The sequence below is a fragment of the Idiotropiscis lumnitzeri genome, chromosome 10 (genome assembly GCF_059441095.1).
Source record: "Idiotropiscis lumnitzeri isolate Australia: NSW breed Sydney's pygmy pipehorse chromosome 10, RoL_Ilum_1.0, whole genome shotgun sequence".
Classification (NCBI taxonomy): domain Eukaryota; kingdom Metazoa; phylum Chordata; class Actinopteri; order Syngnathiformes; family Syngnathidae; genus Idiotropiscis; species Idiotropiscis lumnitzeri.
In genome coordinates this window covers 1580034-1604398 of record NC_142400.1, presented here as the reverse complement: position 1 = coordinate 1604398, position 24365 = coordinate 1580034, and the positions used below count along the sequence as shown (strand labels likewise).

Sequence of the window (24365 nt, the reverse complement as noted above, 5' to 3'; positions counted from 1 at the left end):
TTATACGTGCACTAAAAGGACACACACACCTGCATAAAAGCTCATTAACATACATAAACACACACGTATACATGGACACGTTCACAAGCACATACACGCTAACCCTAGTTTGAAATCCTAAAACTACTTTGAAACTCTAACCCTACTTCAAAACCCTAACCCTACTTTGAAACCCTAATCCCTTTATACACAAACGCAAGACGGGCACATTCCTATGCAAACAATCTTGATCATTTGAATGTACACACTCACAAAATTTACATGCATATAAAGAAAGACGTGCACACACGAAACACACGTTTGCCCAAATGCCTCGCACAAACATTTTTTTAAATGGAATTTTTTTTAAATTCTTTTTTTACACAGCAATATATAAATGACTGGGTGACATGTTGTGTGCGGTTTGTGCGTCCAAAGGTCAGCGTATTGCCATGAAGAGCAGAGGTGAAAGTTCCCCGTCAATCAGGAAGTGTGCATGTACAAGGAAGTGTGTGTGTGTGTGTGTGTGTGTGTGCGTTGTTGAATACGACGATGAAGTCGGAGGTGAAAGCCGACGTGCTCAAGTTCTTTTTGCTTCTTCTGAGCTTCGTCCTTCTGGTGAGTCGGGGATGTTCTTCCACCGTCACTTGACCTGTGACCTCTGACCTGTGCACAGGTTTTGGGTTTGGGCGTGGCCTGTTGCGGCATTTGGATCTGCTTCGACACCACGAGCCTCATCGGCGCCGTTCCTTCCCGTAACCAGTCGGCCTGGCGTCATCGTCGTCTTCTCACTGTTTCTCACGCTCATACGTCGCGTGTGTGGGTGTGTGTGTGTGTGTGTGTGTGTGTCCAGGTGAGCTGCAGGTTGTGGGGGCGGGGCTAATGTTGATTGGCGGCCTGGTGATGGTGTGCAGCGTGTTGGCGTGTTTAGGAGCGCGTTGGGAGAAGCCAATTTTCATGCAGATTGTGAGTAAACGTCATCGTCAAGTTGACCCTCTCACGCGCCGATCATGTGATGCTCATGTCACGCCAGTGCGTGTGCGGGCTGCTGTTCCTGTTCCTGTGCTGCGTGGGCCTTCTCCTGCTACTGCTGCTCAGCAAAGGCCGGGTGAGCCTCCGCACACGCGTGCACGTGCACGTGCACAACCTGTGACACGAGTCACACGTTGAGTTTCGCCAGCAGATTGAGGATCAGGTCGGCGCGGCGATGGCTCACATGATCCGCCATTACCGTGGCGACGGGCGCCAAGATGGCCTCCTCGACGACCTGCAGCGACACGTCAGTCACTCCCGAATTGCCACTTCTTCTTGAATCATGCTCAGGAAAAAATTATTTTGATTGAAGTTAATTGTTGTAATTAATTCAACAACACGAAAGGTTTCGGACAAATATTTGCAATGAACACGACTGAATTACACAAACGTATTTTAGTGAACAAAATAATTCCTGCTCATTTTTTTTCCCCCACAATATTTTCAATTCATGTCGTTCAAATTATTTGATGAAATTATTCCTTCTCAGTGCATTTTTAAAAGGAGTTTAAACGTTGTTAAAACATATATTGAAACCCTAACCCTTCTTCAAACACTTGATTCTACTTTGAATGGAGCAATTTTCAGGCAAATGATGATGATTCTACTCTCAAATCACTACAAAGGGATTTTCAGTGGACATTTTAGGAACCATCTACGTCCACCAAATTAAAAAAAAAAGCCTCGGTCGTGGCGATGGAAACGAGTGCAAAGAAGTTCACGGCGCAATGCTGCCCTCTGCCTGCAGGAGGCGTGCTGCGGCCTGACGGACTCGTCCGATTGGCTGGAGAATTTCTTTGTGCAGACGCTCAACGCGAGCGCCACGAGCACGCTTCCATGCTCGTGTTTCGGCTCGCCTCAACGCAAATTGGATTCGGCGTGGTGCTCGCAAGACAGCAACGGCACGCACGCGCACGGCGTCACGCTCGCTAACTCCACGCACATGCAGGTGCACGCACACTTCGCAAGCAGACTTTTGTCTTTGGCCCAATCCCAAATAGCCACATATTGAAATTGCCAAAACAATCGTCACAAAGCGTCAATTCTGCAATTTTCATACGCTAGTCGCCTGCGCTCTCGATCGCTACGTGCACTTCTGCTACGACTTCGTGTACACTTCAATGAGGACCGAACGCTGTCCTGCGGCTACTGGGATTGGGCCATCGAGTGCGAGCTAATGCTAAAGAGGCTAACGCCAGTTTGCGCCCAGGGCTGCCGCCAGCGGCTCAGCGATTGGCTGCACGAGAACGTGGTGACGGTGGTGGGAATGGACGTCAGCCTGATGGTGGCGCAGGTAAGGCGGCCGGCCGCCAACGTGCCGCGAGCGCCCGCCCACCTTCTGCTTCCTCGTCAGGTCCTGCAGCTGATATTGGCGCTGCAACTCTGGAGGACTTTCGACCGCAAGGACACGTTGAAGACGACCCAGAAGACGGATGGCGAGGACTCGGACTCGGCCCACGTCGGCCACGCCCATGACGGCAACAATGACGCAGACTTCTCCCGCCGGATCATCCAGTAGGCCACGTGACTTTCGAATGTCATTACGGCAAACAAGAAGTGGGAGGCGGAGCTTACAGCCGTCTGGACAATCATCACAGAGAGACGAGATGTCGTCAATCAATTTGGGTTTTCATGTGAACATCAAACGTGGTGTCATGAGCTCATCAGAAACGCAAATACCGGATTTTTACGACCATAAGGGAAACTTAAATGTCTTACAATGCAGCTGCGTGCATGCTAGCGTACGTTTTAGCGCGCACGCATGCTAGCATGGGTTTTAAGCTAGCGTATGTTTTTCCATGCCGGCTGTTAAAGGCATACATAAATAAATAAAAACAGAAATAGCAGCCATAACGGAGACACCGGCGTATGGTTGTCAAAATACGGTATGCCAAAATTTTATGTCACGGATGATGTCATCACGTTTGTATGTAAAGAATGGCTTTTATTCTTCGAACTCGGTCCTTGACATCATTCACTCCGCTTGTTGTCTTCAAGTTTGATCGATCCTTTCATTGACAGCCGATGGCTCCAGTGTGGCCCCGCCTCTGGCCTTAGGCTCCGCCCCCGCATCTGTTCACACTTGCACGTGCATCACCAATTGCTGACCGTGTGTGTGGAAGTCTTCGGGAAGCGTGTCTGGAAGCACAAAAGCAGAGCACGTGGGTTAGGGTTTTAAACTTGGGTTGGGGTTTTAAATCAGGCTTTCAAAATCAAGTTAGGGTTTTAAACAAGGCCAAGGGTTTGAAAGCAATTTTAGGTTAGGGCTTCAAACTAGGGTAAGGTTTTCAAAATAGGGGAATGGTTTCAAAACAGTATTTTAAACTCAGCGTTGGGTTTGAAAGTAGGCTTTCAAACTCATCTTTGGCTTCCAAATTAGGAATTGAACCAGTGATTAGGGTTTCAAATTAGAGTTGTAAACCAGGGTTAGGGTTTCTAAATAGGGTTTCTAACTACAGTTTGGGTTTCAAATGAGAGTTTTCAAAGTAGTGGTCGGATTTCAAGCGTCGCTAGCAATAGCGCTAATGCTACACTGTGTGAATGTGCGCGGCTGTTGTTACCGTTGCAGCGGTAGCGCAGGTTAGACCAGATGATATTTTCCTGGGAAAAGCAGAGGACCCCCAGTCTTCCCCCCCGCAAGGTGCCATCAATCACCACGCCCGAGTCGGCCACCATGTCGGAGCCCTCGAACAGACGAACCCTGGAGTAGAGCGCAACGCGCAGAAGTTCAGGATCAGTGTGTCACATGACTGATGGTTAGCGGGCTAGCTTAGCATCAGGGAAGACAAGTGTGCATCCAACTTTGTAGATGCTCTCCTTCCAAAACTCCTCCTCATGAGACCATCATGAGGAACTGCAGAATCTGACACTCATTTGTGAATTTCGCAAACGACCAATCAGCAGCCAGCCAAGCTGGTTTGACCGGTGTGCCGTGTTCCAGACTGACCTGATGTATCCGACCGACGGCCGGTGGCTGAGCTGCCACCGATACGATGTTTTGTCCTTCCAGCCCACGTTTCTGGGATCTTTCCACAAGAGTGTCGCTTCGCCGCTCGTGTCGCCCGTGTGCCACAGCGCGTTCCTCAAATACTCTCCCGGACCCGTGCTCGACTTCACTGCCTGACCGACACAAGCACATGCGCGTCATGCTAACACGCTAACAGTGAAGCACTGGAGGACACTATGACGAGTTGGGTAGAATTGAGAGTTGAGTGGAGAGCTGTCAGTGTGAAGTCAGGGTGGAAAAAATCGTGTCAGAGAAGAGTCAGTGGCGGGCCGTGCATTTGACACGAAGGCCTTCAGTGAAGTCCTACTTAGTTGAAGAAATCCCCCTCATATTACGATCATTTGTGACACCACGGCTGGACAAAAAATGAGTATCCAATCACAAGACGCGTTCATCACTTTGAGCGTAAGGCCAGCGAGGAGGCTCACGGTAACCAACTCGTGATCTGATTGGCTATCGCAACCGTCTATCAACTGTAAAAGTCCCCTTGAGAAACAGAAGAGACGCCCGCACGATTGTAACTGACGGCCTCGGACTGTTCTCAGACTGTTACTGGTATGATCAAATCTGCCTGGCAACACGAGCTAGCTAAATTCTGATTGGATCAAAACTCTCACCTAAAAATACAATGCTAGATGTGCAGAATATGAGCATTTTTTCTTGATTATGTCAGGCCAGCAGAGAAGGCCTTGACGGTCCGCCACTGACTGGAGTAGCGGGTGACGTAGAGTGTAAGTAGCACCTTTAGGTGGAGGGCGGGGCTTGCGATGGCAGTGAACGGCCGCGTCTGCCAGTAGATTTGCTGCGTTTGCTTCCACATGACGGTGTAGAAACTTGATGAGTCTTGATACGAGAACACGAAGCCGGCATAATCGTCGTCCGTCACCGTGTTCACGTGGAAGGTTCCCTCAAAGTCCACACCGTTGAATGACGTGTAGCCTGCGCGCTCACAAAGGTTGTCGTGTTGCAAAATTGATGATTATGACAATGGATTTCCCGGCTTCTGCGACAAACGTACCGATGGCCAGGCCCGGGTCGCTGTTCATCGTCTGGACGATCTCCATCCCCTAGAGAGGGGAAGAAGAAGAAGGAGGAGGTCAGTGACGTCCAGCATCAACCGAGAATCTCGAAGATGAAATTGACCAGGAAGGTGGCCGACCTGATTGAGGACTACCCAGTTGGGGTCGATCTGGGCGTCGCCATCGGGGTCCAAAACTACCGTCTGATAAGCTCGGAAGTCAGTCAGCGTCACCTCGGCGCTCTCGGGGCATGCGTCCAGCGCGTCCCAGACCGCGTCGTTGTCAAAGTCCAACTCGCACACGTCACCGATGCCGTTCACTTTACACATTCACATCAACGCACATCAACACGTGAACACGGGTACACGCAGACGGCGCTCGGCGCTCGGTTGTTTTTACAGTCCGAGTCTTGCTGGTGAGGATTTCCGATGAGTCTGCAGTTGTCCCTGTGGTCTGGGACGCCGTCGTTGTCGTCGTCCTGGTCGCAGTCATCTCCGAGGCCGTCGTTGTCCGAGTCCAGCTGAGAACTGTTGGGGATGTCGGGACAGTTGTCCCGGTTGTCCTGGTGGCCGTCGCCGTCCCTGCATGCAGCGCACCGCATTGGCATGTCATCATTTGCAGCTGACTTACACATGTTGCCTGGCGTCATCCCATAAATCCTCAATCAAAACGTTCTTTGCATGCTTAATTTGGAGTTAGTTTTGATACTGGACTTGTCTGTCAGGTTTCACTTGAAAAACAAAAACAAGAATGTGTGTGTGTGTCATACATGTCACGGTTGTTATCGCAAATGTCTCCCACTAAGTCGTTGTCGATATCAGTCTGGAAAACAAAAACATACTCAGTAAAAACCAAAACAACAATAGAAAAGATAAAAGTGTGTGTGTGCGTGTGTGTGTTTGTGTGTACTTGTGTAGGGTTGCTGAGTTCGGGACAACTGTCACAGGCGTCTCCAATGCTATCATGATCTCTGTCTGTCTGCATGGGATTCGGAACCTTGGGACAATTGTCGAGCATATTTGGAATGCCTGTACACACACACACACGCACACACACACATACACATATATGCGTACATGCGGATGCACGCACGCACGCATTGTGAGTCTAGCAGAATTTGAGTCTGCCGCCGGCCTGCCCTCAGTAGTGGCTTACCATCTCCGTCAATGTCCAGGTCGCAGGCATCTCCTCTGGTGTTTCCGTCCGTGTCCGTCTGCTCGCTGTTGGGCACGTTGGGACAGTTGTCGCACGCATCGCCGAACGAGTCGCTGTCGGAATTCTGCTGGTCCTTGTTGGGAACCAAACGACAGTTGTCCTGCCGCACACGCAACGCACCGACAACAAAGACTTAGACACACACGGCCGCGCACACGCAATGCAACACGCAATCTTTCTGTCAATTCCTATCAGTGTGTGTGTTGGGCAGGAGGCCGCCGCCCATCTAAGGCCGCCGTCACACGTGCTGCGCATCTGGCGCTGAAATGTCCCCCCACCTGACAGCCCGTGACCCCACCTCCACATGTGCAAGACAATAAATTGCAATCCATTTCATGACCACGCTTCACATGGAGATATCACATGACAAGGCATCACATGACCATGTGCACACACACACACACACACACGCACACGCACACGCACACCTCCACATTTTTGATGCCATCTCCATCTGCGTCATCATCACATTGGTCCCCGATGCCATCGTTGTCAGCGTCCTCCTGACCTGAGTTAGGCGTCAACACACAATTGTCCTGATGGACACAGGCTCGTCACGTGATTGGTTGCCACTGATCACAGGTTTGATGAAGAGGAGGAGGAGGAGGACCTGTCTGCAGTGTTTGTTGTTGTCCAGGCAGGGCAGCGAGCGGTCGGGGTAACCGTCCAGGTCTGTGTCCACGCTGCACGTGTTACCGTTTCCCGCCCAACCCACGTTACACTGCACACACACACACACACACACACACACACACACACAGGTCAGCATAATGAGAGAAACGGGACATACAAGATTCGTGTTGGTGTGTGCGCGTCACCGTGCAGGACGGCACGCCGTTCCTTTCCATGTTGCAGTGAGCGTGGGTGTCGCAGGGATTGAAGGTTAAGGTGGCGCATGAATTAACGGGGAAACAGCCTACAGTTTGGTTGCCAAGGTAACCGGCTTTACAGTCGCCACATCGGAAAGTCCCCTAAACCGGGCGACAACAACAACCACAACACTAGACAACAGTAAAAGTGTGCGCAGCGTCGGCAAGCGCAAAAAGCTTTGCCCATTCAGGCAGGAGGTCGCTTTTCACAGTCGGGAGGGGGCGGGGCTTTCCAGCAACTCACCTCGGTGTTGGTGCAAACCGAGTTTTGCACGCACACGTTGGGAAGCTCCACACACTCGTCCATGTCCACACATTCCTGGAAAAACAACACGCACACATACACACCCCCACACGCAAAAAACACAAACACGTACGGACAAATACAAGCACAAACACACGCTCATAAAAAGAGACACAAAAACTAAAACACGCAAGCGCATATGCAAACATGCTTGCACACGCAAAATATATTCACAGACAAAATAAACATCCTAACACAAAGGAGAGACACACAAAGACAGACAGAAAAAACAGAGAAACTCACACAAACACACATGAACACACGATAACAAAAACACAGCAACACAAAGACACAAGCACACGTGCACAAAAAAACACGTTAAAACACACCACGTGCACAAGCAAACACACTATCACAAAGACTCGAACACAAACACGAGCCTTTGACTTGGCGCGCAGACCTGCGGGCATGTGTGTGTGTGTGTGCACGACCTGTTTGTGCGTCTTGGCGAAGCGCAGTCCAGTCCCAGCGAGCGGCGCCCCCCGCAGGCCGGGAGGACACGGGCCGCATCGGAAACCGCCGTCCGTGTTGATGCACGCCGACGGCCGGAAGCACGGCTGCGCCTCGCACTGGCCCGCGCATGGGATGGCATTGTTACTCGCTGGCCTCTTCCCCCGTGTGTGTGTGCGCGTGCGCTGACCTCATCCACGTCGTGACAGTGCGACCCGTTACCGACGGTGCCGGGCGGGCACGGGCCGCAGGTGAAGCCGGGGAAGTGCGGGCTGTCGGTGCAGGCCACTCCCGGGTGGCACGGGTTGGGTGAGCAGCGAGAATGCGCCTCGTAAAAACCCGAGGACACATGCGGGCGCACGTGGACCTCGTGAAAACCTGAGGACCCATGCACGCACATGTGGACGGCTTCAGTCGGATCCTTGGATGGAGGACGCCCACGACTCCCCACTCACCGCAAACTTGACACTCCATGATGGCGTTCCTGAGCAGAGACATCTCCTTCGCCTGCGAAAATGCACACATACATGTATCATGTGTGTGGATTTGTGTCCGTGAATAATGTAAAAATAAAAAAAATAATTACATTTTTTTTTTATTTGTCTGTGCAAATTTTCAGCAGCAAAAAGTTTATGTTTTGTCTCTAATAAATTTGACAAGGACATTATTTTTCATGTACAATTAATGCCTTTAAAAATTTATTTTGCCACTTGTCGACAGAAAATGACATCACAAGTGTTGAGAGGGCTCAGGTAACAACCAATCACGGCTGCCAGGATGGCCGAGTGGTCCAAGGCGCCGCGTTCAGGACCCAGTCTCCCCAGGAGGCCTGGGTCCGAATCTCGAATTTCCCCATTGTGGGACTAATAAAGGGAATATTAAAGCTTGCGAACGTTAGGCAAAAAGTGCAAAATTATTAAAGTATCCCTTTAAACAGAATCCATTATTATTATTATTTATTTTTATTTGTATTGTTATTAATTATCATATTTCAACTACGGTATGTATTTGTGCGAGCGTGCACATCACCTGCTCCTTAAAATCCAGTCGTAGTTCTCCCAGCATCTGATTGAAGAGGAGCATCTGACCAATCAGCGCTTTGGAGTGGTCAGCTGACAGGAAGTAAATCTCAGTCACAAGAAGACATCATCAGTTCTCAAAGCGATCTTTTAACGGATTGGACGCACTCACCGAGGATGGCGTGCAGGTCGCCACTCGCTGAAGACACAAAGCGTTACGGTTCAAGAACGGCGGCCGGGAGTCAAGTGACCTAACGCTGTGACGTTCACTCACCCAAGTTGTGGGCGGAGTCACGTTGAAAGGGGCAGTCAACCAGCGAGCCGGCTTGAGCCACACTGCCCCCTAGCGCCAAATGCAGGGACTCCACAGCACCCTAACAGGGAAACCAATTGATTTGTGCGATTAAAAATGCGGATAAAGTTAGACCACCAAAACTGAACCACGATATGGTGAGGAACAACTTTATATCATGGACAGGGAACTTTGGTCACGTGACTATTCGTGCAGGAGTCGCTACTTGGCATGGCTATGGCGTACCTGTATGCGTGCGTACGCCTTCTGTCCGTGTCGGATCTCCACCGCGTCCGCCTCCCAGGGGAGGGGAGGCAGGTGGGACACGCCCTCCACCGTGTCGGCCAATCGGCAGTCAACGTAGAGCTCCACCCTCATGCTGGACCGCTGCAGGTCACCCAGACGCACCACGAGCGAATGGCGGCGTCCGTCCGACACGTTGGCGTTCGCCAGGTTCACCGTGTGAACCTTACTGTCACTCGCACGCCAGAAACGGAGCGACACTGCGTGCACACGGGAAGTGATCAGAAGACAAAAAAAACAGGAAGTGATGAGGGCGGAAAAAGAGCGAGTGGTTGGGCACCTTTGTTGATCTTGGCCATGATGGCGACCTCCAGGTACTTCCTGTTGTCGTGCTTGCCGTACACGCCGACGAGGACGCCGCCCGTCTTGGGTGGCAGCCGGACGGCCGCTGCCACGAAAACGTCGGCCGGCGCGCTCACGCCGCCCCAAAACTCGCCTGCCCGCTTGGAGTCGTTCAGCACGTCCATCACTGACGGGAGACGGGGATGGTTACCGTGGCAACGCTGATGCTGGGCAACATCATCACTGCGAGTCTATCTCAGGGAGTCCGCAAAACAAAAACTTGGAAACATGTTATCAACAATCAATATCCGTTTTGATATTAAATCAAATTTGCTCACGTGCGCGCACGCACACACACACACACACACACATCGAAAACATTGGCAACATCAGTTTAATTTTACAGAAAAAAACTTTTTTCTATTGCTACAATACAAATAATAAAATACACGAAGATGGAATTTATGATTTTTTTGTCTTAAGAAAATATATTTTGACGAGCCCGCCAAGCCATCTTTTCATTTCCTTTGCATCCGATGAAAAGTCAGTCATGTCTTCTTTACCTTTTTTATTCACATTATCAACCTTTGCGTTATCAGACACAAAACCCCCTCCAACTAAACTTTTCACATTCAAACATTTTATTTTTTTAAGTCACATGATATTGAACTTTATTTTCTGTTGTGGCAGCAGTGTGCGTCCATATAAGATATTCATTGAATAATTTTGCTAGTTTTCTCTTTTTTAAAGCACAACATGGATGTTACAGTAGCTTACAGCAAAGGAACTACTATTTAGGACAAAGCCTCTTTCTGTTTTTGGGTGAACACTTTGGCCTACTACGTTACTGCATTGTTAGAGAGCGACAATTTTGGGAAGCGCGACTTGTCAAACATTTGCGAAATCCTGATGAAGTGCATGGCGAACATCGTCAGGAGGGGCTGAACACCCCCAGAGTTCATGACGACAACCCCCGCCCTATTTATGATCGTGACGTGGAGAGGAAGAACTTGAAGTCACGAAAACGAAGAGCGAAAAGGTGTGTTACCTTGCTGCTCCTGCAGTTGTGCCGCCGCGTTCAGCAAAATGACTGACAGCGTAAAAAACCTCTTCGTCATCACGTCCATCTTCATCATCATCTTCATGCCCTGCAGCTCACAAGCAGGCGCGCTCTGAGAAACGCGCCGACGACCGGAAGCGATGGACGGACAGGGAAGGGGGCGAGGCCACACGTGCAGCAAAAGAACGCAAAAAGACGCCAACAGCGGCGGCGGCGCGGCTCAGGCAGAAAAATGTGCCGTCCCGAAGACCCTGTCTTTTCCGTTTTTTAAGATCATAGGCAAGGACGTTGGCGGTTCACATTTGTCCAACATAAGCACAACGGAGTGAAAGCGTGTTTGTAGTAAACAATGGTTGCCATGGTAACAGTGTTCCCAGAAGGGGGCGGGGCATTAAATTTGTCACCTTACATAAAGCTCAAAAGCAAACTGCTTCCAGATCAGCTCGTTAACGCACACACACGCATATGTGCACACAAACACACGCGAGCACACACACATTCCTGAGCTTTGGCGTCATCGTGCAGCTGGAGTCCAGACTGAAGGGCAGAGTGCTCATGACGTTTATTGTCAATATTGCAAAAAACAAAAAAAATTATTTATTCCCCCCCCCCATGACCATTCACATGTCAACATGAACGAAGCAGGAAGGAAACATGTGAAGGAAGCCGAGAAGAAAGCATGAATGACATGAAGGAAATGTCAAGTTGAACGTGGATGAAATATTGGAAGAAAGAGAGGTAAGGTGCATGAGGTCAAATATGGAAGAAAAGCAGACGGAACCTGGCTGACACACAAAAAGGAAACATGAGGAAAATCCCGAAGCGATCGCCGACTTCAGTCGTCGATCAGTCGTCGTCGTCACCATCGTCGTCGTGGTGGTCAAGCGGATGTTGCCGGTGCTCCAGCGCCCCCTTGTGTCCGTGCTGGACGGACACCATGCCGGTGAGCAAGGCGTAGGACAACATGGCGCCCAGTGCCGCCAGCGCGGACAGGAACTGCTTGGTGCGCCGGTTGGGCACGTGGTCGGCGTCCCGGCACTCGTCGGAGCGGACGGGCCGGGGAGCGCCGTTATCTGCGGCGGGACAAAAAAGTCAGCGGCGTTGCCGGCGGTGGAACGTACGGAGACGGGCGTGTCCTGACGGGGGAAGTAGACGAGCAGGATGTTGCTGCAGAACGCATGCAGGTTGTCCAACGACTTGAGGTGTTGTTGCAGCTTCCCGCTGGGGAGTTTGCACTTGAGGATTGGAGCCAGCCAGCCGAACACAAAGGCGTCCAAAGACGAAGGTCTGGCAAATGTGCGGAGATGTTAACGGCCATCATAATCGACGAGGACGACGATGATCATACTAATTAAGGACTCACGAGTCTCCAAAGAAGAACTTTTGCGTTCCGAGTCGTTGCGCCAGCAGGTCCATGCAGTCGATGGCGTCGCCGTACAACTGGAAAGCAAACAAGGCCATCTTCATCATCATCGTCGTCTTCATCAGACATAATCTGGACCATAACCTCGTTCACACAAGCTACTTTTTGAAAAGAGGGAGCTGACGGCCACGTGGAGGCCAAGCAAGGAAAAGACAAACGTCTGATGATGATGATGTTCCATTTCACAAATTTTTCCAAGTATAAACAAGAAGCTGGAAAATGCTACGGCGGCAAAGCGCCCGCCCACCCGCGTGGTCGTCACTCACCTCCTTCTCCAGCTCGTCGCAGGCCTCCAGGTTGGCGTCTCCACGCAGCAGGCGCAATTTGTCCAGCTGGTGGCGCTGCATGCGGCCCGGCAGGAACAGGCTGAGTGGGAAGGACATGTGCTCGGCGTACCAGCGCCGCGTCACCTCCACAAAATTCTTGGGCTCCACCCACAACGCGTACAGCTACAACAACGCACAAGTCCAAAGTCACTCACACGCACACACACAGCCAGACAGACAGCCGGGCGCATGCACGCACCACAGCCGGTGTGAGTTTCTGTTGGACGAGCGCAACGAAGGCGAGGCTGTCTGCGGCCTCCTTGGCCGACAGGTCAAAGTCTGCGTTGTACTTCTGGAAAAAGATGCACAAAAAAAATTTAAAAATTAGGTTGTCATGACAACACTATCAACAACCAACATGTGCTTTTCCACTCAAGTCACTCGTGTGTGCGCGGGCGCGAGCGAGCGTGCCTCTGCAAGATGGCCAAAATCTCGCGCACACGCATCCCTACGTGCATTATGAGCATGCTGGCTAATGACTTCCAGCTGCCGGGAAAAGTAAGGGTGCGTCAGGGGAGGTCGGGGGGGTTTTCTGGTGAGGAAAATGTGGGTCAGAACCACCGTGAAGAAGGAATGAGACACGACAGGAAAATCTCACCAAAACCTCTTCCAAAACGTCTGACATTCTTGGAAAGAAAAAAACATCTTGAAAAGCCCTCAACACCTTTTTGAAAGAAAGGCCTCATCGGCAGTCGGAACAGATTCAAGGCATCGATCCAACATATCCAACAAATCAAATGGAATCGGAATTCCACTCCATCAAACCAAATCAACTCGTTCCACTTTCAAGTGAACTATCCTTCAATCACAACAAACCTCGTGGATCCAAGGCATCTTTTATTGGACAGACGTCGGCCACAAAAACGATCTCTCTTTCTTTCCATCCATCTAATCTCGCTCTCATTTTTTGCAAGTGTGTCACGTGTCTTCCATCATCAAACAAATGTAAATATTAGTTCATGCCAACACATGTAAAGATAAAATGCAATTTAAAACTGAGGGTTTGGTTGTGGATATGACAACACCACAAGCGTGACTTGCTGCTCTCTTAACGAATGTTTAAATCTTACAGTGCATCATTACAGGATGTGTTTTGTTGCTTGCCTGTTTTCGGAGGTGGATGATGATGTCAGAGGGTCGCCATAGCGCCTCCTTGTGGGCGGTCCTCAGCGCGGGAATGACACCTGAAGGCAAAGGAGAGGTGAGGAGGCGCCCTCTGCTGGCAAGTGTGAGAGCTGCAAGGACTCTTTCTCACCTCCGGGGCATCTCCACGGGTTGCACACCTTGCGAACTTTGAGAGGAGCGCCGGAAAACTGGGCATAAGCCTGCCACAAATACAGGGCACATCACTTACAAACATGCTATGCAGAAACATGTCATGCTCACGCAATCTTCTAAAAATGAAAACACAAGTTTTAAAAATATTTACAAGCATGACATTCGAATTTTCATTTGTGATGGCACTAACTTTATTGTGTGCAATAGCAATAACATAATATTCCACTTCTAGCTATTTACTTTGTACATTTGCCTATTTTATTACTTGTGTGCTGCTGTTCAATGTGTTCTCTTATGTGCTGCTGGAACTTTTTCTTTCCCTGAGGGAGTCATCCCAAGGGATCAATAAAGTGAAGTCTGGAGCAAGGTCGGCATTGCAAATTTAAATGTATTAATAGCGTTAACAACTCAATTAAAAAAATAGCGGTAGTAAGTTGTTTATAAATTCATGTAGACCTGTGACGCGCGGTCGTGACGTCAGCGTCACTTGTTTGTTCCGGGTCGCACCGCCGAGTTGATCCTGTCGCTACACGAAAGCATGCTAAGCTAGCATCGTGAACGCCACTATCACCAAACGCAAATGACCTCAAACGCGAAACCACCCAAAAGAGAAAAGCAACCGACCAGAAGCACCAAGCAGTCGCTGTTGACGGACGGCAAGCCCCAATCTCCTTCCCACACGAACAACTCATCGGGCGCCGCCATCTTGCCCGACGCCGGAAGTGACGGAAACTTCCTGCTTGTGCCCGACAAAGTAAAGTAGGACACGCAAAGTGAACTAACGATGCCGCGTTCTCGCCGTCATGAGATGTGAAGCCACCGGCGCCCATTTTATGTTGCCAATCTCTAAACCCGCCAAACTCGAATCCGTTGATGTATCCGCGCATTTTCACATTATTTTCGGTCTCTATGGAAAAATTCCACTGTGAATGGCATGCAATTGTACCAGGAAGTCTGGGAATGGCACTACATGCATTTTTTATCATAATTACATTCATAATTATTTTCCAGTATATTTATGAGTGCTACTTAAATATTCACCCGCATCATGTTGTCAGAACCATCAACAATATAATGAAAGCAAAGCCCATCTGGACAAATTTGATGCCAATGTAAACCTAACCTTTGGCAGGCACAATTTTTAAAAGTGAAGGAATAAACTCTGAATGGTCGACGCGAACAATGAAATGGGTTATTTGAGAGGCTCTCATTAATCCATTCAGGGATCCAAGATTGAAATGTGCACTCAGAAATTTGTCTTCAGCAAAATTATAACAACGTGTCAGTACAGTGGCAACGTAGTAACATGGCTGACCTTTGTCTTAAACTGCGAGGTGAGTTAGCAATCAATCGTGTAGTGTCTGTCCGTTTAGGTTGTGTTTGTGCGTCTGAGTCTGTCCGTGTGGGGTTTTAGAAGCAACGCATGAAACAATGAAGACAAAGACACAGTTTAATCGAATACATTTAAAGTCAAGAAGAACAAAGTGGTGTATAATTTGAAAGTTTGCTATTTTGACACTCACTTGTGCGGTCACTCTCAACAGATGACAATAAAGGGATTTCTATTCTATTCTATTCTATCAATGAATCCTTGTAACGAGCAACTTTGTGACAAATGACGAAAGTTCAATTTTGACACGTACGCAGTGGCGAGTGGGCGTGTCTTGTGAGGCAGACATCTCTGATGACATCATGACTGAAATCATGTTGGGCTGGGGCTGAGCGTCTTGAGCCAAAGGTCGAGGGCAAACTTGGTGCCGGTGCTGACTCGCTCCACATCGGGTCCGCTGGGTGGCGCGCAGCGCAAGAGGACACGGAGGGGTAGGACGGTGTCCATCAGTCCGCCTGTGGGGGACACCTGGGATACACTGGGAAGGGGTGAAGGGTCACATGCTTGTCAGGTCGCAGGGGGGGGGGCACAAGCACCGTACCTGACGGAGGTGGGAAGGCCGTCTGGCTCGTTTGCTGCGCCATCCTGGGTGTCTGCTGCGCCGTCCTGCTCATCCACGGCGGCCACAATTGCGCCGACCAGCCGGGTGTCGGCCCAAAGACAAGCGCTGACCTCGGCGGGGGAGGGGCGCAGAGATTCCTGATGACATCATCAATGTCAATTAGGCTCCAACGTTCAGTCAATGCCACGTTAGCATGCGAGCTAATATTAGCGCCAAGGATGCAACTCACACAAACTTGAATTGACACGTTAATCTATTTGATAATCAATTAGAGATATTAACTTCAAATTGTACCAAACATAAAGCCTGGCATAAGCCTCTAAACAGTAAAACTGTATTTTCTGTAGTTCTCCATGAAAGCAGATGAGTTAGCTTTGAGGTTTTTTTTTCAAAATAAGACATTGGCAAATATCTGCTTTTACTTAGGAAAATGATCAACATCAGGTCGGATTTTCTGACGGATTTAAGATTACCTGGAGCTGCAAGTGCGTGTGTGTCGAGCGCAGCAGCACGTAGACCACTAGGTGGTGCCGCTGGGGGGGGCCTCTGCTCAGCAAGAGAGGGTACACGGACTGACACGCACCCGCGATGGATTGATTAGTTGGATATGAGGGACTGACACACACACACACTCTCTTTTTCTCACCTCCCACATGCCCAGAACCTTCGCACTTGGGAGTTCTTCCGCTTCCACAGCCAATCCCGTTTCCTCCTTCAGTTCCCGCAGACCCGCTTCCAGAAGCTACGTTTACATACACACCAACACACACACACAACGTTGGCAGGCACCCACTGTGATGCTGAAAAGTCTACCAAAACGTACCGTCTCATTCGGTTCAAGATGGCCACCTGTAGGAGAGAGGCGTGGTGTTAGAGAAGGTGGGCGTGGCCACTGGGGAAAAATTAAGTCGGTGTATCCACGTAAAAGATGGCGGCGGGCATCTGACCTGGCGGCACCCAAATGTTGGGAAATATTCGCAGCTGTTTTGCGCGCCGTGTCAGCAACACTCTCTGATTGGATGACTGCAGGATGATGGCCACGCCCACATTTACTCCCCTCTGCTGAATGTCCAATGGGACGGCGGCTGCCTCTTTGACAGACAGGTGTTTGATGGGGCAGAAGGTGGGCCTCTGTCGATAAGAATGAGACACTTGCGAATCGATTGAATGCTTTTACATAATCTGATCTAGTGAAGGAAAGCAAAACCTTTTGGGTCAATAAAGATGACATAAAAACAAAGATGATGGAGATGCCATTGTGTTTTCAGTTCCAAGCGCGTTCACAGAACAAACTTGACTCGTCTCAAGGCAGCGCTGCAACCGCATGAATGATGACGAGCCAACTTTTACTCTACTTCATTGGCCAAAACTCCCTCGCCGAGATCGCAAAGTGATCGGCGCTCAGGTGAGCACGAGCGGTCAGTACCTTGAGGAGAACGCCGTCTGGGTCTCGGGAAAGCAGCAGGCGGTTCCGGTCCAGCTGCCAGCGGACGCTCGTCTGGTCGCTGGCGCCCGAGCCGCCCGTCACGCTCTGAGGGTGGAAAGCGTGCCCGGGTCAGTTCCGGCGCCAAGTCCAGAACGGGAAAGTGGCACGCACCTGGAGGAAGGGAACCAGCTGTGGCGCTGCCCCGTCTACGCACGTCCACACCACAACCCTCCGCAACATGTCCATTGACACAAAGCACGTGCTCGCTCACTCCTCTGGGGGAAAAACATCAAAAACAAACTTTGAATTGCCTCTAGTTTTTCACAAAGAGCTTTTTTTGCTCAATTAATTGATTTCATAATTAAGAGAACGGTCGAGGGTCCCTTTCAATTTTTATTTTTATTTAACTGTCGATTGATTGAAAAGTGATGCACATTTGCCAATGACGGCTGTTTCATCCATTGATTAGCATTTTTTTAAACAAGGTTTTGAAAAAAGAATAAATTGCGCTTGTCAGTACTTTATTCAGCAAAATATTAACTACAATTTAACACGCAAGTTGCCCTTGATATATCAAAAAATGTTTTGCAAAGAATTCGTTATTGATAACATAGCGAATGTTAAGTGTCGTAAATTTTGCCGGTATCCTCTCTATCCTCCCCTCTCTGACTGGTGGCCAGTCACAGACAGACTAGCAGCGCCAGTCACTTCCTCCAAATGCAGCTCTCAGTAAACAGCGGCGACCGGTCCAAATCGGAAATTGTTTAAAGTGTCTTTAGTAGCGAAGCTAATGTAACGTCCGAGTGTAGGGGCTTTAGGAGATCTTGTCAACAATAATAGGAACTCAGGACCAACTTGGGAGCGCCGCCCGTTTGTTTTTAATCAGCAACACTTCAACACACTCACACTTTTTCTTGTCGCACTGCTCTGACGTCATCACAAACCGGCCATAACAAACGGAGATTAGAGCACATGAACCACTCCTACACTTACACTAATTCACAGGCGGGGTAGGTCATGTTAACGCTAAAGCTAACTAGCTCATTCGGCGCTTTCTACAGATTTAATGTCAGCGTCAAGTCAAATGACAACATGCGCACGCGCGCACAAACAGAGACACGCACGCACACGACACACACCAGGGAGTGCAGGGTGGCAGCAAAGATTGCACACCGACGCATCTGCAGCGAAAATGCGAACTGCAGGTACGACATTTGGGTATTATACTGCATCCGGTGTCAAACTTCAAAATAAAATCTAACGAGAAACGGCCCGGGTGCCGACGTCATATGAGGTGAAGGCCAGGCGTATCTCGCCACAATGTTGTTTTGGCCCAACCTAGCTTTCATTGTGAAGATCCTCAGTGGAGCTCAAAATCTAACTTTGGGGCGAAGCGCGGCAGACATTGTGCACATTTGTCTCGCAAAGCGAACAGATATGCTACACTTTCACAGTCTGTACGAGCGTGCATTTCACTACCACTCAAACATTTAGATAAAGTGTGGAAAAAGATTTTTCCGTTTCTTTCAGAAGCCCACTATTATCAATATGCATTTGCCCCAACACATCAAAATAATATTTTTAAATGCCAACACATCAAAATAATATTTTTAAATGTAACTAAGTGTAGTAATCGCCAATTGTTTTACACAGAGCGTACTTCCACTATAGGAGACTTCCGCCATCTTTCTGCTCCGGATATAATCAGTAGGGGATAAACGAAGCGAACGTACTTCATTGACATGACAGCAGCAAGACAACAATGCTCTTACCCGATCACTTGAGGGCTTCCACTTTAGGTCGTTGCAATCTATTACTTTACCACTAGATGGCTCTAATGTGCTAGAAGTGTGCGTGCGTGCGTGCGTGTAGTATCTTGTGTATATGTACATCAATGTATTCAACATGTTTGCGTGTGACCTCCACTTGGTGTTAAAGTACTTAAACAGGCCAGGACAACATTTGTTGACACTTTATCCATTTTGGTTTATTTCAACAGAAGCAAGCTATGGTGAGCATGTGCGGCTAATGCTAAATGCTAATACACTAAACACAGGCGAGCAGTGAAATCACGTGATTTGGCTCATTATACTTTAATTTAGCTCGCTTGTGAGCCACAATATAAAAACACATGTGCACACACACACACGCGCGCGCACACAAACACACACACACAATGTCGCTGTGATTACACTAATATTACTCCTGTTATTGTGTGTTTGTAAATCAGATTTTCAGCTTTTATGATGCTGTCATAACGTTGCGCCGGTTGTCACGGTGACTCAAGCTAGCCCTCTTGCTCCCCGCCACAGCAGCCACCTCTTCTCCCCATCTGCTATAAAAGTCAAAATGTGAGACATGTAGACTACTTATTGGCCGCTTGGGATCAGGTGACCCAATAGAGAGACGACAACGACGGTTCCCGGCTTACCATAATGGGCGCGTAGTGGTGCCGTGTCCTGATGGCTTTGGCGATGAGTACACAGAGCGCCACGGAGATGGCGGCCTGCAGGACCAGCAGAACCAGGACGAGGCCGCGCAGACCCTGCAGCACGGTCTGGGGGAAAAAAAACAAAAAAAAAAAAACAGGCGTTGCCGTGACAACAGCCATGGCCATACATACATTCGTGTGCAATGGAATCGTTTTTGAAAACACAAACATGTGGCAGCAGCAAACATTTGGATTGCTCGCACAAGTGTGTCATGTTGTGTCGCCCTTCCAGTTTGGATTGCAGCCAGCGACGAGTGGGGGCACCAATTCAGCCCGAGATTTTGTAACGGGGAAGCAGCCGGTGCATGCGACCGATGTCCAAACTTTGGCGGGGGTGTGTCCGTTGACCAACTTACGTTCAACAAACGCAGACTGTCTATGCATTGTGACCACGGTTCGTATTTGGCAGGCAACAACTCGCCGCAGACAGACTCGGAGGACCGATGCATCACCAGCAGCCAGCTCATGTAGGCCACACCCCCCAGGCTCAGCAGGATACTGACGGCGTTGGAGCTCAGACACGCCCACATCTACACGACACGGTAAACCGGCTGACCAATGGTGGCGGAGCAGCAGAAAGTCATCAAGAGGAAACTCACCAGCGTGACGGAGGTCCGCCTGTGAGCCGCCAATGCCAGCCAACCAGACACCACAAACTGGTGAGACAGCAGAGGACGCACGATGGCACACGTCACGTCACTCATCACTCGCATTGTATGAACAAAGTCACGTCACATGTTGCCGGTCAACTCACCCAGATGCCGCCGCAGAGTGACACGTGCAGAAGCAGGAACCGCGAGATGGCCGTCAGGCTGAAGAGAACGCACAGCAACCCAATGACCACTTGGACAACCTGGACACAAGCACGAACGTCAAGCTCTTGTGTGGCGAAGCATCCTGATGCATGGTGGGACGGACGCACTCACCCCGAGGCCCGGGATCTCCCCTCGCTGGTAATCGGCGTCCGCTACGTTCTTCTTGGTGGGAAATGCAGGCGGCGAGGCCGGTGCATCAATGGCCGGCGCCGCAACGGCCGTGTGTAGCGGGATGGCGCTTGCATCTCCGGCATCTTGCGGGATGACCTGCGTGACGATCAGCATGCCGCCGACGCTCGTGACGGACGAAGACGCTGCCATGCTGACACGTAACGACACGTCGTTTGCATACAAGTGACGCCAACCCTCGCTCCATCGCCGACTTTGAAACGAGCGCTTTTGAGGGGCTGCTCCACTTGAATTACCCTCGCTGGTAGCCTGTCTATGGCATTTTGCATTGCACTGCATGTTAGCATCTAGCTGGCTAACTTTTCTTGGACAAATTGATTGAACGATGGACATAGAAAAGTTACAAATAGTATTGAGTTTAAATGTGTAATAAGCTGTAATAAAATGTGACCAAAATTAAGTTGAACCACGACTCACATCTTAATGCCACTTATTCTGTCTCTGTTCCCTATTTCCAAAATGCTAAATAACTTCGGCTTTTCTGCCGTTCTTGTTTCTCTCACGCTTCCTTCTCCTGTCGTGACCGCCACAATCATTGGCGCCAAATGTGCCTCATTCAGCAAAAAAGGGAGCACGCGAGGAACGCATAAGAAACCAAAAGATATATTTGCAAAGAATCGCTACTAGTGCTTTGGTATTAAAACTATACAGATACTTGATTCAATCAAAACCTGGATCACTCTGCACAGCTCTACCATAGATTGTTATTCCGACTGAAGTGAATACTGATCGTCCATCCTTCACATTTTTTTTTAACTCACACTGCTTTAAATGGACACTTTGTGCGAGTCAGACGCCCAACGATGCATTTATACCGTTACAAGCAAGAAAACATGAGCTGGAGCTTTAGGAATAAGGACACTCAAAATATATATTATCAAGGGCCGTCTAATGAAATGGGGAAACCCACAAATTTAGGAATTAAGAGGAAAAAGGAGAAGTGATAAATGATGTCTAATCATTTTCTAGCCAACTCGAATATACACTTACGGTGCAATTTAGACATTATCATCAGTGATGTCTCCAGGGTTCATAGGATGTTTTAGGTCTCAAAACAGACACCTTGACTTGTGTCAGTAGCCTGTCGGGTCCACAACCATCGAGAAAACTTTTCAGCCGTGTCAGTGATGTTTTTCATGGCTCTTCTGCAGCCCTTCCCACCCAGCATCATTACCGTAACTAAATCATTGCTGGGAACAAAATTCGATCCGGGAATAGTCCTCTACTGGCCGTCACGCGCTGAAACGTAATCGCCAGCGCCGCGATGGCCAGGACCGGCCCAGAAAAACAGCAGTCGTTCGGAACATTAACATGAAATTCCCGATGGCCACCCCGCCGTACGTACAGTCATGTTGGCGAGTCTTCGTTCAAAAACGATGACTTTACATGAAAACGTGAAATTCACAAAATTACGAACAAGGGGAACCTGTTTTAGTGGTCAGAGATTTTTGGAGTTGTTCACTAAACGGCAAAACGTGTCAAAAGTGGACAAGTTCGAAACGAGTTTCGTTGAATGCGCCCGTCACTTTGAGCGAGACGTAAACAGGAAATAAGACAAGTGACGTGAACGTTTCCGAATAAACAAAACAAACTCACCTGCTGCTCGGTGGACGTTCAAAGGCACTCTTGAGATGGTACACTGCCTAATATCCCAAATAGGGTTAATAACTAGATATTAAGGACTACAGTGGGTACTCAAGTCGACTTGATCGCGAGGACACGCCACCGGGAGTTAGATGAGGCGTTTAGGGTACCTAAAAAAAGTGTACAAATCAGTGACTGCAGCACTCCTTTTCGCGTATTTGGTTAAAACAAATACATGACAGCGTCATGGTGTATTTAAGACATAGTAACAATACATATTTAATAGAGAGTAGTCATTTTGTTCGCCAGACAGGACCAAAAGCGTGTTCAATTGACATCAAAATGTGCGAACAAACATACAGAAGTTCCTGTAGACGCATGAACGCATCACGAATCATTTCCTGTAATCCATTACATAATCACTTTTTTTAAATTCCAAATCTACATGTATAAAGGCATGGTACATTGTTAGATTGTTATACAGAAAATATGAACATATAAGGACTTGGAAGTTAAAACAAGAACCTTACCATTCCCTCGCAAATTTAGCAATTAAACTTTTTTATTGCAAGGGAATGTTTTTTTTATTTGCGTATTTTCGGGTCGTCTTCGGGGTGAGTTTAGTTTAATTACTATGAAATTTGCTTGAATTAGAAAGACATAAAATCAGTTATTGACATTAAGCACCGTTTCCAAATAAGACATCTCGTGCCCGCAGGAAGCGTTCCAAGTGCTCCTCCGTGATTTTTGCCGTCTCCGATGTACTGGCGGGACGACCAGGAGTACATGAACGTGCATTAAAAATGCGTTATTTCACAACCTTTCCGAGGGAACGCAAAGTTTTTTTTAATTTCCGTGTCACCTTAAGAGTCTCCGTATTAAAGTGAGCCCCCCCCCAAAAAAAATATTATAAAGCAGAAACCTCTCCAAAGAAAAGCCAACAAGAGGAAGTACGCCTGTCACATTGCCCATCTTTTACCTCTCGGTCATCTTCGCAATATTTTTTATTCCTAAATCTTTGAAGATTCGACCCTTGTTGGACTGCAGTGTGTCATTGTCGCTTCATCATCTTGTCTCCTCTTTCTCCCAATGTCAGACCATTGACCTATGCCCCTGTGGCAGCGCCTCTCTGTACCTCTCGAGCTCCGACACGCACATTTACCGTACACACACACACCCTCTTTTAGTACCTAATTTTCGTTAATAAGACGTGTGTTGTTGTTTACTCCTTGAATGATTTCGATTTTTTCTTTTCTATCGCCTTGAGGATCGTGTGCGTCTGCAAGCGACTTTTGGAGGAGAGATTTGACCTCAGGGCTTTTTGTCTGCGTCAGTAGGAGAAATGTCGTCGGTGACAACTTCCGGGAATCGAAAACCAAAATACAAACCGTATTTCGATTTGTGTGTTCGTCCTATATTTTTGTTTTAGAATTAAAAATTGAAACTCAAACAGTTTCTAGACTTTTTCTTTCTCGTTTTTAATTTTTCGGTTGTCATTTTTGGGGCTTTGAGGCGACAGAGAGCTCAAAAAGCACAGCTTTTCCAACCGGCACACTTTGCTGACGGAACTCATCCACACGACTCTTCGTCGTGTCAGTTGCCAAAGCTCGAAGGTCATCTGCTCTTTTCCGACTCTTTCTTTCAATGTTTTTAAATCATAATCATAATGTCCACGTTATTCTATTTGATCACCTTGGCCATTTTGAGCCATCGAGGGACCAACATGAAAGACGCTATGTTCTCTTGGCGCACACGCACCAAAGTCCGAATTTGTGTCGACCTTAAAACGGATGTTTATGCACTAAACGAGGACAATTCCACGTTCCACACTTGGACACAACAAACCAGCTGATAATACGACAATCCAAAAGTAAAAGCCTACCTGCAGTCCACGCACACTGGTCGGCGTTTCTATTTGAGACCTTTTTGGCCTTCAAGTGCCCCCTTGTGTTGGAACTTGGATACTACATGGAGAAAATGGACCAAACAGAAGAAACTTTGGAATATGTATCATACATTATGCCAAAGAATCGCATGTGAGTTTGACTGA

General features: G+C 48.7%; 5 protein-coding genes across 13 annotated transcripts; 1 reads left to right on the top strand and 4 right to left on the bottom strand.

The window, feature by feature from the left end:
- Positions 1 to 531: 531 nt before the first annotated feature.
- On the top strand, positions 532 to 2968 carry LOC148328509 (CD82 antigen-like). The gene is made up of 8 exons (XM_088306600.1): positions 532 to 597; positions 656 to 734; positions 833 to 945; positions 1013 to 1087; positions 1163 to 1258; positions 1760 to 1960; positions 2222 to 2305; positions 2366 to 2968. The coding sequence occupies exons 1-8, from the start codon at positions 532 to 534 to the stop codon at positions 2528 to 2530; spliced, it is 879 nt and encodes a 292-aa protein (XP_088162726.1). The 3' UTR covers positions 2531 to 2968.
- On the bottom strand, positions 579 to 11151 carry thbs3a (thrombospondin 3a). Of its 4 annotated transcripts, none has more exons than XR_015845582.1 (23): positions 10820 to 11151; positions 9770 to 9958; positions 9433 to 9689; positions 9169 to 9268; positions 9067 to 9093; positions 8905 to 8987; positions 8331 to 8382; positions 8066 to 8253; positions 7857 to 7994; positions 7366 to 7440; positions 7071 to 7223; positions 6863 to 6973; positions 6681 to 6788; positions 6193 to 6352; positions 5807 to 6065; positions 5437 to 5618; positions 5178 to 5356; positions 5037 to 5085; positions 4761 to 4957; positions 3959 to 4131; positions 3573 to 3712; positions 2348 to 3150; positions 579 to 1246 (listed from the first exon to the last, which is right to left on the bottom strand). XR_015845582.1 is itself a non-coding variant. In XM_088306599.1 (23 exons), the coding sequence occupies exons 1-23, from the start codon at positions 10914 to 10916 to the stop codon at positions 3089 to 3091; spliced, it is 2892 nt and encodes a 963-aa protein (XP_088162725.1). In that variant the 5' UTR covers positions 10917 to 11151; the 3' UTR covers positions 1382 to 3088. The 4 variants fall into 4 exon arrangements, 2 of the variants coding, with proteins under 2 accessions (XP_088162723.1, XP_088162725.1); XR_015845583.1 differs by lacking the exon at positions 579 to 1246 and having other exon boundaries at positions 1382 to 2592; positions 2935 to 3150; XM_088306599.1 differs by lacking the exon at positions 579 to 1246 and having other exon boundaries at positions 1382 to 3150; positions 5807 to 5859; positions 5947 to 6065.
- Positions 11152 to 11440: 289 nt separating this feature from the next.
- On the bottom strand, positions 11441 to 14644 carry mtx1a (metaxin 1a). Its single transcript, XM_088306885.1, has 8 exons — positions 14483 to 14644; positions 13836 to 13905; positions 13685 to 13764; positions 12780 to 12872; positions 12521 to 12703; positions 12195 to 12271; positions 11973 to 12118; positions 11441 to 11904 (listed from the first exon to the last, which is right to left on the bottom strand). Exons 1-8 carry the CDS (start codon positions 14561 to 14563, stop codon positions 11678 to 11680), a joined length of 957 nt encoding a protein of 318 aa, XP_088163011.1. The 5' UTR covers positions 14564 to 14644; the 3' UTR covers positions 11441 to 11677.
- A 643-nt stretch (positions 14645 to 15287) lies between these two features.
- nudt17 (nudix (nucleoside diphosphate linked moiety X)-type motif 17) lies at positions 15288 to 19030 on the bottom strand. Of its 4 annotated transcripts, none has more exons than XM_088307108.1 (9): positions 19009 to 19030; positions 17408 to 17511; positions 17237 to 17341; positions 16758 to 16941; positions 16634 to 16659; positions 16457 to 16552; positions 16284 to 16382; positions 15790 to 15947; positions 15288 to 15726 (listed from the first exon to the last, which is right to left on the bottom strand). In XM_088307108.1, exons 2-9 carry the CDS (start codon positions 17480 to 17482, stop codon positions 15561 to 15563), a joined length of 909 nt encoding a protein of 302 aa, XP_088163234.1. In that variant the 5' UTR covers positions 17483 to 17511; positions 19009 to 19030; the 3' UTR covers positions 15288 to 15560. The 4 variants fall into 4 exon arrangements, with proteins under 4 accessions (XP_088163234.1, XP_088163231.1, XP_088163232.1 ...); XM_088307105.1 differs by lacking the exon at positions 19009 to 19030 and adding an exon at positions 18376 to 18453; XM_088307106.1 differs by lacking the exon at positions 19009 to 19030 and adding an exon at positions 18365 to 18442.
- A 167-nt stretch (positions 19031 to 19197) lies between these two features.
- Positions 19198 to 24347, bottom strand: LOC148328505 (uncharacterized). 3 transcript variants are annotated; one of them, XM_088307062.1, is made up of 8 exons: positions 24198 to 24347; positions 22328 to 22485; positions 20654 to 20864; positions 20482 to 20580; positions 20327 to 20383; positions 20084 to 20257; positions 19668 to 19793; positions 19198 to 19571 (listed from the first exon to the last, which is right to left on the bottom strand). In XM_088307062.1, the coding sequence occupies exons 3-8, from the start codon at positions 20861 to 20863 to the stop codon at positions 19524 to 19526; spliced, it is 714 nt and encodes a 237-aa protein (XP_088163188.1). In that variant the 5' UTR covers position 20864; positions 22328 to 22485; positions 24198 to 24347; the 3' UTR covers positions 19198 to 19523. The 3 variants fall into 3 exon arrangements, with proteins under 3 accessions (XP_088163188.1, XP_088163190.1, XP_088163189.1); XM_088307064.1 differs by having other exon boundaries at positions 19198 to 19568; XM_088307063.1 differs by lacking the exon at positions 24198 to 24347 and adding an exon at positions 23295 to 23442.
- Positions 24348 to 24365: the final 18 nt, after the last annotated feature.